This window comes from Podarcis vaucheri (assembly GCF_965113315.1).
Source record: "Podarcis vaucheri genome assembly, chromosome: 4".
NCBI classification, from domain to species: Eukaryota; Metazoa; Chordata; class Lepidosauria; order Squamata; family Lacertidae; genus Podarcis; species Podarcis vaucheri.
In genome coordinates this window covers 3,302,539-3,318,654 of record NC_138762.1, presented here as the reverse complement: position 1 = coordinate 3,318,654, position 16,116 = coordinate 3,302,539, and the positions used below count along the sequence as shown (strand labels likewise).

Genomic DNA, 16,116 nt, shown 5'->3' with positions numbered 1-16,116 from the left:
CAGCTTGCACTTCTGGGAGTTCTCGGTCCACATACTGCTTGAGCCTGCCTTGTAGAATTTTAAGCATAACCTTGCTAGCGTGTGAAATGAGTGCAATTGTGCGGTAGTTGGAGCATTGATCTTGCCACCTCTTCTTGATGTCTTCTGCTTCTGATAGGTCCTTTCCACCTTTGTCTTTTATTATGAAAATCTTTGTACAAAATGTTCCTTTCATATCTCCAATTTTCTTGAACAGATTTCTGGTTTTTCCCATTCTATTGTTTTCCTCTATTTCTTTGCATTGCTCGTTTAAGGAGGCCTTCTTGTCTCTCCTTGCTATTCTTTGGAAATCTGCATTCAGTTTCCTGTATCTTTCACTATCTCCCTCGCATTTTGCTTGCCTTCTCTCCCCCGCTATTTGTAAGGCCTCGTTGGACAGCCACTTTGCTTTCTTGCATTTCCTTTTCATTGGGATGGTTTTAGTTGCTGCCTCTTGTATAATGTTATGAGCCTCCATCCATAGTTCTTCAGGCACTCTATCCACCAAATCTAAATCCTTAAACCTGTTCCTCACTTCCACTATGTATTCATAAGGGATTTGGGATTTGATTTAGATTGTATCTTACCGGCCCAGTGGTTTTTCCTACTTTCTTCAGTTTAAGCTTGAATTTTGCTATAAGAAGCTGATGATCTGAACCACAGTCAGCTCCAGGTCTTGTTTTTGCTGACTGTATAGAGCTTCTCCATCTTTGGCTGCAGAGAATATAATCAATCTGATTTTGATGCTGCCCATCTGGTGATGTCCATGTGTAGAGTCGTCTCTTGTGTTGTTGGAAAAGAGTGTTTGTGATGACCAGCTTGTTCTCTTGGCAGAACTCTGTTAGCCTTTGCCCTGCTTCGTTTTGAACTCCAAGGCCAAACTTGCCAGTTGTTCCTTTTATCTCTTGACTCCCTACTTTAGCATTCCAATCCCCTATAATGAGAAGAACATCCCTCTTTGGTGTCATTTCTATAAGGTGTTTTAAGTCTTCATAGAATTGGTCATTTTCAGTTTCTTCAGCACCAGTGGTTGGTGCATAAACATGGATTACTGTGATGTTAAAAGGTCTGCCTTGGATTCGAATCGAGATCATTCTATCATTTTTGAGATTGCATCCTAGTACAGCTTTCGCCACTCTTTTGTTGACTCTAAGGGCCACTCCATTTCTTTTACAGGATTCTTGCCCACAGTAGTAGATGTGATGGTCATCCGGACTAAATTCGCCCATTCCCATCCATTTTATTTCACTGATGCCCAGGATGTCAATATTTATTCTTGCCATCTCATTTTTGACCACATCCAACTTACCAAGGTTCATGGTTCTTACATTCCAGGTTCCTATGCAATATTTTTCTTTACAGCATTGGACTTTCCTTTCGCTTCCAGGCATATCCGCAACTGAGCGACCTTTCGGCTTTGGCCCAGCCGCTTCATCAGCTCTGAATCTACTTGTACTTGTCCTCCGCTCTTCCTCAGTAGCATGTTGGATGCCTTCCGACCTGAGGGGCTCATCTTCCAGCGTCATAACTTTTATATGCCTGTTGTCTTTGTCCATGGAGTTTTCTTGGCAGGGATACTGGAGTGGCTTACCGGTTCCTGCTCCAGGTGGATCACGTTTGGTCAAAACTCTCCACTATGACCTGTCCATCTTGGGTGGCCCTGCACCGCATAGCTCATAGCTTTTCTGAGTTATTCAAGCCCCTTCGCCATTGCAAGGCAGTGATCCATGAAGGGGCCATCCAAAATAGGCTTATATTATTTCTAGACTGATCATTGAATGCAAAAATTGGTTTCTAAGCAGTGGACAAATGAGAACAAATAGTGGCCTGGATTCACCTAACCAGCGCCATCCGCTGGAAAATGGAGCCTGCCCCCCATTCCTCCCCTCCCCCTCTCCATGCCCCCATGAACCCCTTGAATTTGGCCCTAGGGCATTGGGAGGGAACCTCCCCAGAACAACTCACGAGGAGAGGAGAAAGTGGATCCTTCCATCGGGGAAACTGGAATGCTTGCGTAGGCAGAGTGACTTGAAAACCACAAGGTGGAGTACCACCTATTTGCACAAAGACGGATACCCATAATTAAAAGGCAGAATAAAATAAGCATCCATAAATAAAATGTGCAGCTAGCAATCCTATTGAAACAACATCGCAACCCAGCCAGATGGGCGGGGTATAAATAATAAATTATTATTATTATTATTATTATTATTATTATTATTATTATTATTATTTACAGGAAGGAAACAACAGAGCATTGTGTAGCAGATCATATTTCTGCTGTCTCAGAGGAGGACATTTCCCTTTATCTTTTAGGGTCCAGTCTGCTTTGAAGATGTCACCATTCGTTTCACGGACGAGGAGTGGGCGTTCCTGGATCCTGACCAGAGAGCTCTGCATAAGGACGTCATGGAGGAGACTCGTGGGATCGTGGCCTCTCTTGGTAAGGCTCCCTGTGGGATCATCATATCAGCCTGGAAATTCAAAACATACCTCTATGGAACCAACCTCATATATTTTCACAGAGCTCAACAGTGCCCCCTATAACACCTGGGAACCTAACACCCCCACAATAAACAGTAACTTACAGTTTTTTCTTTGAACAATCTTCCTCAAATTATTCCTTTTCCTACCACGATCAGGCTGGTCTGAACTGCCCAGGCCATCTTAAATGTCAGCTTCAGAATTGTTAGGAAAGATAAGTTGTGAGCTTTAGAGCTTACAGGGTTAACAGCTCAGAATGTCCTGCATCTGGGGAGGAGCTTTCTCAACATCCAGGAAAGCTGTTTCTTCGTTCTTTCTGACTTTCGTTTTCTGCTGAGACATGGAAGACGCAACGTCTGCATCTTCCGATGGTTTATCTTGCTGTACATACAATAAAGCTTTCTTATTTAGAGGAACAGCAGTGTATTGGACTCTGAGTTCTGCAAGCTCACACACACAAGCAGCACTCACTGTGCCGCTCTGCTACAAGTCCAGGAAATGTGGAGCTTCAGGTTTTCTGGTTTTGTATTTGCTCCTGTCAGTCTTGGGTTGACCAAAGAAACAACTGACAATGGAGATGGAGGGGATGCCATGGTTGGGCCAAACAAAATTCATCCCAGAGAGCTGTGGAAACGTACCGGACACCACATACGTAGCTTCAGGTTTTCTGGTTTTGTATTTGCTCCTGTCAGTCTTGGGTTGATCAAAAACATTAGCAAGAACTTCCTGACAGTAAGAGCTGTTTGACAGTGGAATTTGCTGCCAGTGTGGTGGAGTCTCCTTCTTTGGAGGTCTTTAAGCAGAGGCTTGACAACCATATGTCAGGAGTGCTCTGATGGTGTTTCCTGCTTGGCATGGGGTTGGACTCGATGGCCCTTGTGGTCTCTTCCAACTCTATGATTCTATGAAAGAAATGACTGACAATGGAGATGGAGGGGATGCCATGGTTGGGCCAAACAAAATTCATCCCAGAGAAGAGCTAGACTTCTTGAATCTCAGGTAGTAGTAGCAGTGATGATGGTGATGATGATGATGATGATGATGATGATGATGATGAAGATGGTTTACAAACTTAATCTTTTCCAGAACAGAACTGTTCTCAAATCAATGTAACACTGTAGTAGAATCATAGAATCATAGAATCATAGAGTTGGAAGAGACCACAAGGGCCATCGAGTCCAACCCCATGCCAAGCAGGAAACACCATCAGAGCACTCCTGACATATGGTTGTCAGGCCTCTGCTTAAAGACCTCCAAAGAAGGAGACGCCACCACACTCCTGGGCAGCAAATTCCACTGTCGAACAGCTCTTACTGTCAGGAAGTTCTTCCTAATGTTTAGGTGGAATCTTCTTTCTTGTAGTTTGGATCCATTGCTCTGTGTCCGCTTCTCTGGAGCTGCAGAAAACAACCTTTCTCCCTCCTCTATGTGACATCCTTTTATATATTTGATCATGGCTATCATATCACCCCTTAACCTCCTCTTCTCCAGGCTAAACATGCCCAGCTCCCTTAGCCGTTCCTCATAAGGCATCGTTTCCAGGCCTTTGACCATTTTGGTTGCCCTCCTCTGGACACGTTCCAGTTTGTCAGTGTCCTTCTTGAACTGTGGTGCCCAGAACTGGACACAGTACTCAAAGTGAGGTCTGACCAGAGCAGAATACAGTGGCATTATTACTTCCCTTGATCTAGATGCTATACTCCTATTGATGCAGCCCAGAATTGCATTGGCTTTTTTAGCTGCCACGTCACACTGTTGGCTCATGTCAAGTTTGTGGTCAACCAAGACTCCTAGATCCTTTTCACATGTACTGCTCTCAAGCCAGGTGTCACCCATCTTGTATTTGTGCCTCTCATTTTTTTTGCCCAAGTGCAATACTTTACATTTCTCCCTGTTAAAATTCATCTTGTTTGTTTTGGCCCAGTTCTCTAATCTGTCAAGGTCGTTTTGAAGTGTGATCCTGTCCTCTGGGGTGTTAGCCACCCCTCCCAGTTTGATGTCATCTGCAAATTTGATCAGGATGCCCTTGAGTCCATCATCCAAGTCGTTGATAAAGATGTTGAATAAGACCGGGCCCAAGACAGAACCCTGTGGCACCCCACTAGTCACTCTTCTCCAGGATGAAGAGGAACCATTGATGAGCACTCTTTGGGTTCGGTCAGTCAGCCAGTTACAAATCCAAGCCAGTTACAAATCCAAATAATAATATTTTTTATTTATACCCTGCCCATTTGGCTGGGTTGCCCAAGCCACTCTGGGCAGATTCCAACACATATATAAACATGAAACATAAATAATAGTCTGATCCCATATAAATAGAACATTAACTTTAAAGTGAACTTCTCCTAGTAGCCAAAATTGTGGAAACCTTTTGTGAAAAGTGTATTTCTGAGGTTTGATGGCTCATAACACCACTTTTGTGTGGAGTAATACCATAAAATTATATAGCAGTGAAGGATAATCTAATGAAGAATGTAATGAAAGAACTTTTATGAAGGAGTATTTATGAGAACAGCAGTCATACCCATTGGCAACCTTTAGCTTTAATTACGGCCTTACAATGCCTTCCCATGATATGAACCAAGTTTTTAGTACTGCAGCTGTAATAAAGTGAAACCAAGATTAAATTATTGCCTCTGTTAATTGGACTTTATTGCTGGGTTGCTTCTGACTAACAAGTTTCTTTAGTCGGCTCCATAGATTTCTGATTGGGTTAAAGTTTGGGCTATTCCCAGGCCATTCCGGCAGTGAAATATCTTTATCTTGAAAGCACCTTTTGCACACAGCAGCAACACGACATGGAGCGGAATCCTGTTGAAATAGAAAATAGAATATATATATGTGTGTGTGTGTGTGTGATGTTTCCAATGGGTTGCTCGAGAGCAAACAGGCAAATATCTCCCTGCTTAGCTGTGAAGCCTTGCTTTTGCTGCCAAAATAAACCTTATCCATCCGGAGCGCCACTCTCCCGTGGCTGGCTCAGTCGTTGGCAGAATCCGTGAGTGGGCGGTTCCTAAACTTTGCCCAGCAAAGCAGCTTCTTGACTCCCAGTCTGCACCTCCCCTCTCTGCGCGGATGCTTTCTGCGCAAGGAGGGTGTGGGTAACAGAGGACCCCTCTCCTCCCCACTTTGCCCAGGCAAGTTGTCCTGGCACTGTCTTGCCTCTTCCGACTCCTGCAGCGCCGCTCCACTGGAGGCGTCTTTATTCTCCTCCGTTGAAGAGGAGCTGCTTCCCACTATCCCTGGAGGCTCTCTATAATCCATTCGGCTTTTCCTCTCTCCCTCCTGAACCGAGGGCAGTTCCCTGACAACGTGCTTCAGCATCTGGAAAAAGATCACCTGAGGAACGCTTCAGTTTGCGCGCAAGTCTTTCATTTATGCATTTTAGGGCATTTACATCCCCATTAATGATGTAAATTTTGCCCACACCTTTTGCTGCCATACAACCGCTGAGTGTTTCGTGGTCGGTGTAATGCAAGTGGATGTAAATCTTATCTGATTTGGGTCTCATTGCTCCAAATAACACTGTTCCATTGTTCAGCTGTCCAGTTAACATGGGTTTAATCTTTTCAACCTTTGGTTGTGAGATGACAATGGCTTATTCCTTAGAATTATAACATTTTGACCAGTCCTTGCACTCAACTTCACATTAAATTGCGCCATGTCATCTTGTATACACCCAGATGATTTTCTTCTGTCATGTAGGGACAGTCTCTCCACTCGTCCATCGTTACTTGCCTTTGTGCACCTTTCCCTGCCTTTACCGGTCTGATTTTATAGTGACTAAGTCTCCTGATACCTCTTCAAAAATATATAATGGCCAGTCTGGTTAAGTTTTTCCTTATCTTTCATCAGTTTCTTCATAACTGTAGCATTGTTCATTAAACAGTACAATTTTACATCGCTTTCTGGATGACCAGTCAACTCTTTGTGCCATTTCTATAATTTTATTATGTTTTACAAGAACACAAAAAAACCAACCACAAAAAGACACACAGTCAACCTAAGCAAGTTGTGCTTCCTTTTTCTGGTTTTTTGGCTATAACATTAGATAGAATATGGGTAAATGAACAATTTCCGTTGATACATAATTGTATGATATTACTCCAAAAGAAGCAGTGTTATGAGCCATCAAACCTCTGAAATACACTTTTCTGCAAAAGTCTTCCACAATTTTGGCCACTACTCTATAGCAAACAAAGCAGCAGTCAACAACTCAACAAAATCTGATAATAAATATATTAGTTATTGACAAACAACAAAGGTAAGAAACACACACTGAACTCCCTTAATTTCTTCTCCATTTGTTCTTGAGGCTCTAATCCCTTTTTGTCTCCATTGCAGATTATGATGAAATCAAGAACAAAGGTGACCACGATAAAATCCCCAGAGAGGAAAAGCCACGTGAAAATTTGGAGTGTGGAGAAAGCTGCAGTCAGCGCTCCCATTCCACTTCCCATCAACAAAATATCCTTGGAAAGAAACTCTATCAGTGTGTGGAAAGTGGAAAGAGCTTCAGTTCGAGCTCGGATCTCACTAAGCATCAGAGAATTCATACAGGGGAGAAACCCTATCAGTGCATGGAATGTGGAAAGAGCTTCAGTCAGGGCTCCTCTCTCACTAGGCATCAGAGAATTCATACAGGGGAGAAACCCTATCAGTGCGTGGAATGTGGAAAGAGCTTCAGTAGGAGCACCGATCTCACTTCCCATCAGAGAATTCATACAGGGGAGAAACCCTATCAGTTTGCGGAATGTGGAAAGAGCTTCAGTAAGAGCTCCAAACTCACTTCCCATCAAAGAATTCATACTGGGGATAAACCCTATCAGTGTGTGGAATGTGGAAAGAGCTTCACTTATAGCTCCAAACTCACTTCGCATCAAAGAATTCATACTGGGGAGAAACCCTATCCGTGTGTGGAATGTGGAAAGAGCTTCAGTCAGAGCTCTGATCTCACTTCCCATCAAAGAATTCATACAGGGGAGAAACCCTATCAGTGTGTGGAATGTGGAAAGAGCTTCAGGAAGAGCTCCTCTCTCACTTCCCATCAAAGAATTCATACTGGGGAGAAACCCTATCAGTGTGTGGAATGTGGAAAGAGCTTCACTGAAAGCTCCACTCTCACTTCGCATCAAAGAATTCATACTGGGGAGAAACCCTATCAGTGTGTGGAATGTGGAAAGAGCTTCGTTCATAGCTCCAAACTCACTTCCCATCAAAGAATTCATACTGGGGAGAAACCCTATCAGTGTGTGGAATGTGGAAAGAGCTTCAGTAAGAGCTCCAATCTCACTTTGCATCAAAGAATTCATACAGGGGAGAAACCCTATCAGTGTGTGGAATGTGGAAAGAGCTTCAGTCAGAGCTCCAATCTCACTTTGCATCAAAGAATTCATACTGGGGAGAAACCCTATCAGTGTGTGGAATGTGGAAAGAGCTTCACTGAAAGCTCCTCTCTCACTTCCCATCAAAGAATTCATACAGGGGAGAAACCCTATCAGTGTGTGGAATGTGGAAAGAGCTTCAGTCGCAGACACAGTCTCACTTCCCATCACAGAATTCATACAGGGCAGAAACCCTATCAGTGTGTGGAATGTGGAAAGAGCTTCAGGAAGAGCTCCAAACTCACTTCCCATCAAAGAATTCATACAGGGCAGAAACCCTATCAGTGTGTGGAATGTGGAAAGAGCTTCAGTCAGAGCTCCCATCTCACTTCCCATCAGAGAATTCATACAGGGGAGAAACCCTATCAGTGTGTGGAATGTGGAAAGAGCTTCAGTACGAGCTCGGATCTCACTAAGCATCAGAGAATTCATTCAGGGGAGAAACCCTATCAGTGTGTGGAATGTGGAAAGAGCTTCACTGAAAGCTTCTCTCTCACTTCCCATCAAAGAATTCATACAGGGGAGAAACCCTATCAGTGTGTGGAATGTGGAAAGAGCTTCACTTATAGCTCCAATCTCACTTCCCATCAAAGAATTCATACAGGGCAGAAACCCTATCAGTGTGTGGAATGTGGAAAGAGCTTCACTGATAGCTCCAATCTCACTTCCCATCAGAGAATTCATACAGGGCAGAAACCCTATCAGTGTGTGGAATGTGGAAAGAGCTTCACTGATAGCTCCAATCTCACTTCCCATCAGAGAATTCATACAGGGCAGAAACCCTATCAGTGTGTGGAATGTGGAAAGAGCTTCAGTCAGAGCTCTGATCTCACTTCCCATCAAAGAATTCATACAGGGGAGAAACCCTATCAGTGTGTGGAATGTGGACAGAGCTTCAGGAAGAGCTCCCATCTCACTTCCCATCAGAGAATTCATACAGGGGAGAAACCCTATCAGTGTGTGGAATGTGGAAAGAGCTTCAGTCAGAGCTCCCATCTCACTTCCCATCAGAGAATTCATACAGGGGAGAAACCCTATCAGTGTGTGGAATGTGGAAAGAGCTTCAGTCAGAGCTCCAATCTCACTTCCCATCAGAGAATTCATACAGGGGAGAAACCCTATCAGTGTGTGGAATGTGGAAAGAGCTTCACTGAAAGCTCCAATCTCACTTCGCATCAAAGAATTCATACTGGGGAGAAAACATATTAGTGTGTGGAATGTGGAAAGAGCTTCTGGAGGAGCTCCAATCTCACTTTCCATCAAAGAATCTATACAAAGGTCGGAAAAAACATTAAACATCTTTAGGAACCAGACAAATCTCCACCTTTGGCTGATTAACATTGGTTTTGTGTTTTTATCTTGTGTTTTTATGTTGTAACATTCCTGAGACCTGTGGGTGTAGGGACTAGGCACCAACTCTTAAAGCCCATGGGGTCTTTGTCCCCCAATAAAATATCTGAGGGGGCCACGCCCCAGGGTTTCCCCCCCCAAACACAACCTTTTATTCTTCCACAACTTGCCATACAATTTCTCTTTGAATTTTCCCTCAATAAATAAATAAATAAATAAATAAATAATGTACACAGGTCACAAGAAAATCAAAATACAAGAAAATACAAAAGTGGACAGGTTCCATATTTGCAGGCCAAACGCAAAAGTTGCTTTGAAGCAGGGTTTCCCAAACTTGGGTTCCCAGCAGCTCCTGGACTACAGTTTCTGTTATCCCTTCCCGTTAGTCCTGCTAGCTAGGGATGATGGGAGTTGTAGTCCAAAAACAGCTGGAGACCCATGTCACAAAACTGACACAGGTAGGGGAGATGGAATGCTAGAAGTGTTCTCTGGGGCAAGGGGAGCTGCTGGAAATTGAACTACGGGCTCAAAATATTACTTTTTTAAAAAAATCACTGCCATTATAGGCATTGCCATTCAAATGATGTGCATGTATCATGTGATTGATTGTGCAAGGAGGGCCTTACCTGGCCCCCCACCAATATTTTATTCAAGTCAGCATCACGGCTTGAGAAGTTCAGGATGTCTGAATGCAGGGGTCAGGACACCCATGGAGACAAGTTAGACAAGGTCTAAGTCCAGTCCATGGTTGATGAAGCAATATGAAGGCAGTCCCTTAAAGTTGAAGCTGTGTGCAGGGCAGGCTTCAGGCAGGGACTGACAACTACCAACGTTGCTCCCGCAACTTGGGACTGGGGCTGGCTGCCTTTTATATGTCCCAAGGCATAGGGCGGCCCTGATCCTCAAAAGGCTCGTCTCTCCTGGCCAGGAGGCGAGCACTCTTCCTGCGGGAACTTAGTTCCCTCTGCCTCTCTGCCCTGAGCCTCTGCAGCTCAGGAAGGCTGGAGGGTTACCTGACCCAGAGGCAACCCCGGCTTCCTTTGATGGGGCTGAGAGTGGAGCACCTGCAGGCAATGGGTCCTCCATCACCTCAGGAGCCAGAGCAGACTCAGCTGGTGCCTGCACCTGAGGATCCAGCACAGGTGGGGTCCTTTCAGGCTCATGCCCCAACCCTGGCTCAGCTGCTTCTGGAGGTGGGGAATCCTGTGCAGGTTGGGATTCCTTAGGTTCAGCATCTGAATACGAATCCCAGGCCATCACACCCGGAAACAAAGTCTTATTGCGCTTTCCTTTACTGAAGCTGAATTCAGTGCGCTGTCTGAACTTTGTAGGGAATATGAATTCTATGTTTGTTTGGTTCAAGAAATCTGCAGGGATTGTTGTTTGCCCATCACGGTGTGGGAGGACAATCAACCCTGTCTGAAGCTGGCAGAGTCTGGGCAGTTTAAGGGCAGAACCAAACACCTAGACATCCGTTTCCAGAATGTGTGTCAGAGTATCCAGTTAGGCTTGGTGAGATTGCAGTACTGTCCAAGCCAGAAGAACCTGGCAGATGGGGTCATGAAACCTTTGAGCTTTCAGCATCATGGGGAGTTCTGTAAAGGTCTGTGTTTGGGGTAAGTGGTGAAACTTACGAGCCCCCAGCAGTGCAGGACGAGAGGGGGTGTGATGGGGAATCGGAGCTTACAGGGTTAACAGCTCAGAACCCATCGTCCTGCCTGTTCTGGGGAGGAGCTGTCTCCAACTTCTGGAGAAGCTGTTTTTTTGTTCTGTCTGACTTTCGCTTTTGCTGCCAAGCAAGGAAGCAAGATAACTGCTGTCTCGGAAGGTTTGTTTATTTTTACTGTTCTGCTGTAAATAAAGCTGCTAGTTTAGAACAACAGCATGTGGACTCTTTATCTTCTGCAAGCTTATACACTAAGCGGCTTGCGCTGTGCACACTCCGCTACAAGTCCAGAAAGCTGAATGGAACACAGGGAAGTGTGCCAGACTCCACAACACTTTGCACCTCCAAGGAGTCTTCACCCAACTGGTGGATCAGACCCTTCTTGATGTAAATATGGTGAACCAGTTCCATCTTCCACAACGGTTTGCCTTAGCCTTTGTACTGGAACAGCTAGTGACCACATCTGCGCAGATCATCCTGGTGTTTGGACTCTGACCAAACTTCTCACAGGAAAAACTTTCCACTGCTTCAAACACAGCAGTGCCACCTGCTGGTTGCAGTGATGGTTGGGATGACGTGGCAGCCAACTCCCCTTGCTCCTCCTGCTTTGGAGATTTCACCCCCTGAACAGGAAACACCCCCCTCGTGCACTCTTCCTCCAAAAACCTCCCTTTTGTGGAGCTTTCGGTTTCAGGAACACATCCCTGCATGGTCTGGGATACTGTTTCAGCTTTCCCCGGGGTGTAACTTCTGGCAGTCTGCTCAGCAGCCCCCACCATCTTGAAGTGTCCATCATGTGATGCAGCTTTAAGTCCTAGTACACCAGTCACCTAAAATTGCTGATGTGTTAACCAAGCTAAATCTGATGGATGCTAATCCTGTAGACACACCAATGACGACAGGTTATCAGGTAGATGACACTGAAGGAGCATTTTCGGGCACTACACTGTACAGAAGTGTGGTAGGCAAACTAAATTTCATTGCCAGATGTTCAAGACATGACATTGCAGTTAGCTGTAACTTGCTAAGCAGACAAGTCAACAATCCTACATGTTAAGGATTGGAAAGCTCTGAAACACTTAGCACACTATTTGAAAGGCACTATGCATTACAGACTGACATTTAACAATCAGAAGTCTGGTGGTCTTGAGATATTTGCTGATGCGAGTTTTGGAAGTGACACTGCAGACGGGAAAATCACATCTGGAGTTTGCTATATGTACAACCAGGGTCTATTTGATTGATCGTGTATGAAGCAAACAACATTAGTTTAAGTTCTTGTGAAGCTGAACTGAATGCATTGTTTTATTCACTTGTGGATTGTGAATGGTTGCAGGGGCGCCGACTTATAAAAAATATTGGGGGAGCCCGCGAAAGCTCATGAATAATAAATAAGCTCATGAATATGCAGATAAAGTGGCGGCGCCTCCTCGTGAGCGAATAGGGGAGAGCGTGCTGTGCCTATTAATCAGCTCCGAAGGAAATTGGGTGGAGCTTTTGCTCGGGAGGGAGGGCAGGAGGCATGCAGCCCGACCCTGTGCATTTTGGGCTGGGGGAGGGGCGGCGGTGGCGCTCTGCTGGAGGGGCGCCCGAGATTATTGGGGGGGCAAAGCCCCCCCAAACGAATTTTTGAGGGGGCTCGGGCCCCCTCAGGCCCCATGGAGTCGGCGCCTATGAATGGTTGTTACAGTTGTGTAAAGACATGAGAATTCCTGTCAAATGTCCAATTCAGATTATGACTTCTGAAGGTTGTAAGCAAAGCACGAAGCACTTGCAATTGAAGCTGCAACATACTAGAGAATGTGTTGAGAAAGGACTCGTAACGGTGTCCTACATGCCAGGTAATGAAATTCCTGATGATTTATTGTCTAAGGTTGTTCCGAAGGATCAACACTGTACCTATGTACAGACATTGGGTTTGTACTGATAATGTACTGACACGCTGCCCAGTGGTGTTCACAGAAAGGGGGAGGATGTTAGTTTCTGTTTCCCACTGCAGCTGTGTGGAGTCCCAGGACTCTGTTTAGATTCCAGAGACCTTGCAGTCTCACGGGAAAGGGAGACGGGATGTGACGTTAGTGATTTCCTGTTTCCTTTGTTCCTTTGTTCAGTTGCTCTCTGCTTTCATAGAGAGAGGATGTCTTTTCTGTTCTGCGTAGTTTAGAAATAAAACCCTTTACAATGTAACCAAACCTCTCGTCTCTTCCCTGTGCTGGGAACCCTGCTGGATAGAATGGGCTTGAGGCCTTATCAAAGGCTCAGGTCATTATACACGTCGGAGGCGATTTCAAAGGCTCAGCTCAGAGGAAGATGAGGCCTTATCGGCTTGGCCGAACGGAGATTCTGACAAAGATTCAAAAAATATTTAGGGGTCTGCGTACCCCCAGGAAAAAAGCACTGGATCTAACCATCATCTTTCTTTTTTCTTTTACAAACATTTTATTGGTTTTGAATGAATCATAGAATTATAGAGTTGAAAGGGACCCCAAGGGACATCTAGTCCAGCCCTCTGAATGCAAGAAACTCAGCTAAAGCATCCATGACAAAATGAACCACGCACATCACAAACACAATAACAACAGTTATGTAGAAGTGTCCATGTACTGTTTGAGTAGGAACCAAGACAGGTGACCAGTGGAATGAATAAATGTTTACTCCCAGCATCTAGTGCTTAAACCAAAGGGAAGCACTATCTCCATATTGATGCACTGGGAAGGGGGTGGGGGTGGGGAGACCACCTGTCTAAAGGAAGAAGAAGAAGAAGAAGAAGAAGAAGAGGAGGAGGAGGAGGAGTTTGGATTTGATATCCCGCTTTATCACTAACCTAAGGAGTCTCAAAGCTGCTCACAATCTCCTTTCCCTTCCTCCCCCACCACAAACACTCTGTAAGTTGAGTGAGGCTGAGAGACTTCAGAGAAGTGTGAGTAGCCCAAGGTCACCCAGCAGCTGCATGTGGAGGAGCAGGGAAGCGAACCCGGTTCACCAGATTACGAGTCCACCGCTCTTAACCACTACACCACGCTGGCTGATGTTGTTTCATTCCCCCTCTTTTTTTTTGTTAGGGTGTATATTAATTTCCCAATAAAAAACCTCCAACTAACATATCAAATCATAATCCAATAAAAATAAAAAACTAAAATAAAAAAGATCAAATTGTCTTCCGAATTGTAATTTTGATTTTACGACTTCCCATAGCCTGAACCTCGAAGCATATCCAAATCTCAGTCCTGCTTCTCATTTCATTCCCCTTCTAACAACTCTGCTGTGTTGTGTCAAATGTCCATACAGGTTTATATGCCATCTTTGATCAATCCTGCCTGCAGTTGTTGGTCCACCCTGAAGCTCCAAATGCCTCATGGAATCATAGAATCATAGAGCTGGAAGGAAACCCCAGGGGTCACCCAGCCCAACCTAATGCATTGTTGGAATCACCGCTGAACAATCCCTGGTGGGTGGTCCTCCGACCTCTGTTTAAAAATCTCCAACGAAGGAGAGTCCACCACCTTCCGAAGTCTGTTCTCCCATCAAACTGCTCTTACTGTCAGAAAGTTCCTCCAAATGTTTAGTTGGAATCTTCTTTCATGCCATTTGAATCCAACCTTCTGGAGAAGCAGGAAATAAACTTGCTCCATCTTCCATGTGGCAGCCGTTCAGATAGCTGAAGATTACTATCATATCCTCTTTTCCAGGTTAAACATACCAAATTGCCTCAGCCATTCCTCATAAGGCTTGGTTGTTCTCCTGTTATATACATTCCAGAGTTAGACAAAAAAGATTCATACACTTTCTGATACTGAAGAACCACCTGCTTCCATAAAAGATTGCCTATAAATGATCATACCTGAGCTATCTGGAGTCAGTCATACTGAGGACCCCTCAGCTGGATCCACAAAGGTTATTATAAGATGGGTTAGCACCACTCAATAAGGTCCTGAACATAGAACAACCCCCTGGATGTCCACCCCTTGTACTGGAGATATTTGTTTTGATCATGAAAATCCAGAAATGGAATTAGTGGAGATTTCTGAGGACCTACAGTATTCCTCCATCTCTTCCATGTTTCTCAGGTTGCACACAGAAATGACATATTTATATTGCTCTGTATGTAATACTGTAATAGACTGCTTTAACAAATGATGGTCAAGTTTCTTTCCTAATTTTAATCATATCTCTGGCCTAATAAAATCTGGAACTTTTGATGCCATGTTATTCTGGGTTTCCAGTCCTGAAAAAGCAGGGATTTATTCAGTGGTGGTGACCCTTTTTCAGCCTCAGGGCCATATTTTCTTATCAAAAGCTTTCTGGGAGCCACATCCCAGAGGTGGTTGTGGCAAAATGGGTGTGGTCAGACATATACCCCTCTTCATCCAGGCAACCAAGAACAGTTGTCATAGTTCCAAGACAGATGGCAGTTGGGTAAAATCACTTGGGGAGAGTGCAGAGTCCTTATCTGGAGTTGTTTTTCTCTTTAACAATCGGCCATTAATTTCCCCTTTAACTGGTTTTTACTAGTCTTGTGGTCAGTTCCCATTCCTGTGTATGTTACGCTGGCCTCACTTATTAATGGGCCTAACCTGGGTCTTTTTTTCGGCCAGAACTTGCTGGAACTCAGTTCTGGCCCCTCTTGGGTGGGTGCCATTGCCATCCTAAGAAAACGAGGGACGTGTTCTGAAACTTCTTTTTCCAGAAAAATAGCAGAAAAATAGCACTGGACCTAACAGTTGCCCTACCTCAGTTCCCCATTCTTTTAAAAAATAAAAATCTGACCATTTATATTCATCAATGCATACAGGTATCACACTGTTTTATTCTCTGCCTACCAACCCACCTATCTGGTATTCCTGCTCTGCGCATCACAGGATTCTCTGTGAATTCCCTCTAGCTGTGAAGCTGTTGTCTCTTTCAAGCTACCTTCTGTTCGACTCTTCCCATGTCTGCCGGATATGTAGAATGCTGGAGAATCCTAAGGCTGGAGGTGGGATTGGGGTCCGCTCTCCACAGTCCCCCTGACTCTGTAACCTTGGAAGAGATGCTCCAGGTCTGGGCAGTTTGGATGCCATGGGAATTGGGATGGAACAAAGCTCTTTCTACAGTGAAACAACCCCCGAGATGTCCACCCTAGCGCTTCCACAGAAACACTATACATTTTATTTATATCCCGCCCTCCCCAGCCGAAGCCGGGCTCAGGGCGGCTAACAACAATAAAACAGTACA

At 44.7% G+C, this 16,116-nt stretch overlaps 2 protein-coding genes across 8 annotated transcripts in view; both read left to right on the top strand.

Annotated features, from left to right (window-relative positions):
• The window catches only part of LOC309530300 (uncharacterized protein), a 670,922-nt gene extending 661,691 nt beyond the window's left edge, over positions 1-9,231 (top strand). For all 7 annotated transcript variants that reach the window (XM_082219087.1, XM_082219086.1, XM_082219085.1 and 4 more), the window contains 2 exons: positions 2,335-2,461; positions 6,847-9,231. In XM_082219087.1, the coding sequence (XP_082075213.1) occupies positions 2,335-2,461; positions 6,847-9,095 (2,376 nt within the window). In that variant the 3' untranslated portion in view covers positions 9,096-9,231. The remainder of the gene's footprint in view (positions 1-2,334; positions 2,462-6,846) is intronic.
• LOC309530352 (uncharacterized protein) overlaps positions 1-16,116 on the top strand; it is a 302,362-nt gene that overhangs the window by 46,365 nt on the left and 239,881 nt on the right. The window lies entirely within an intron of this gene.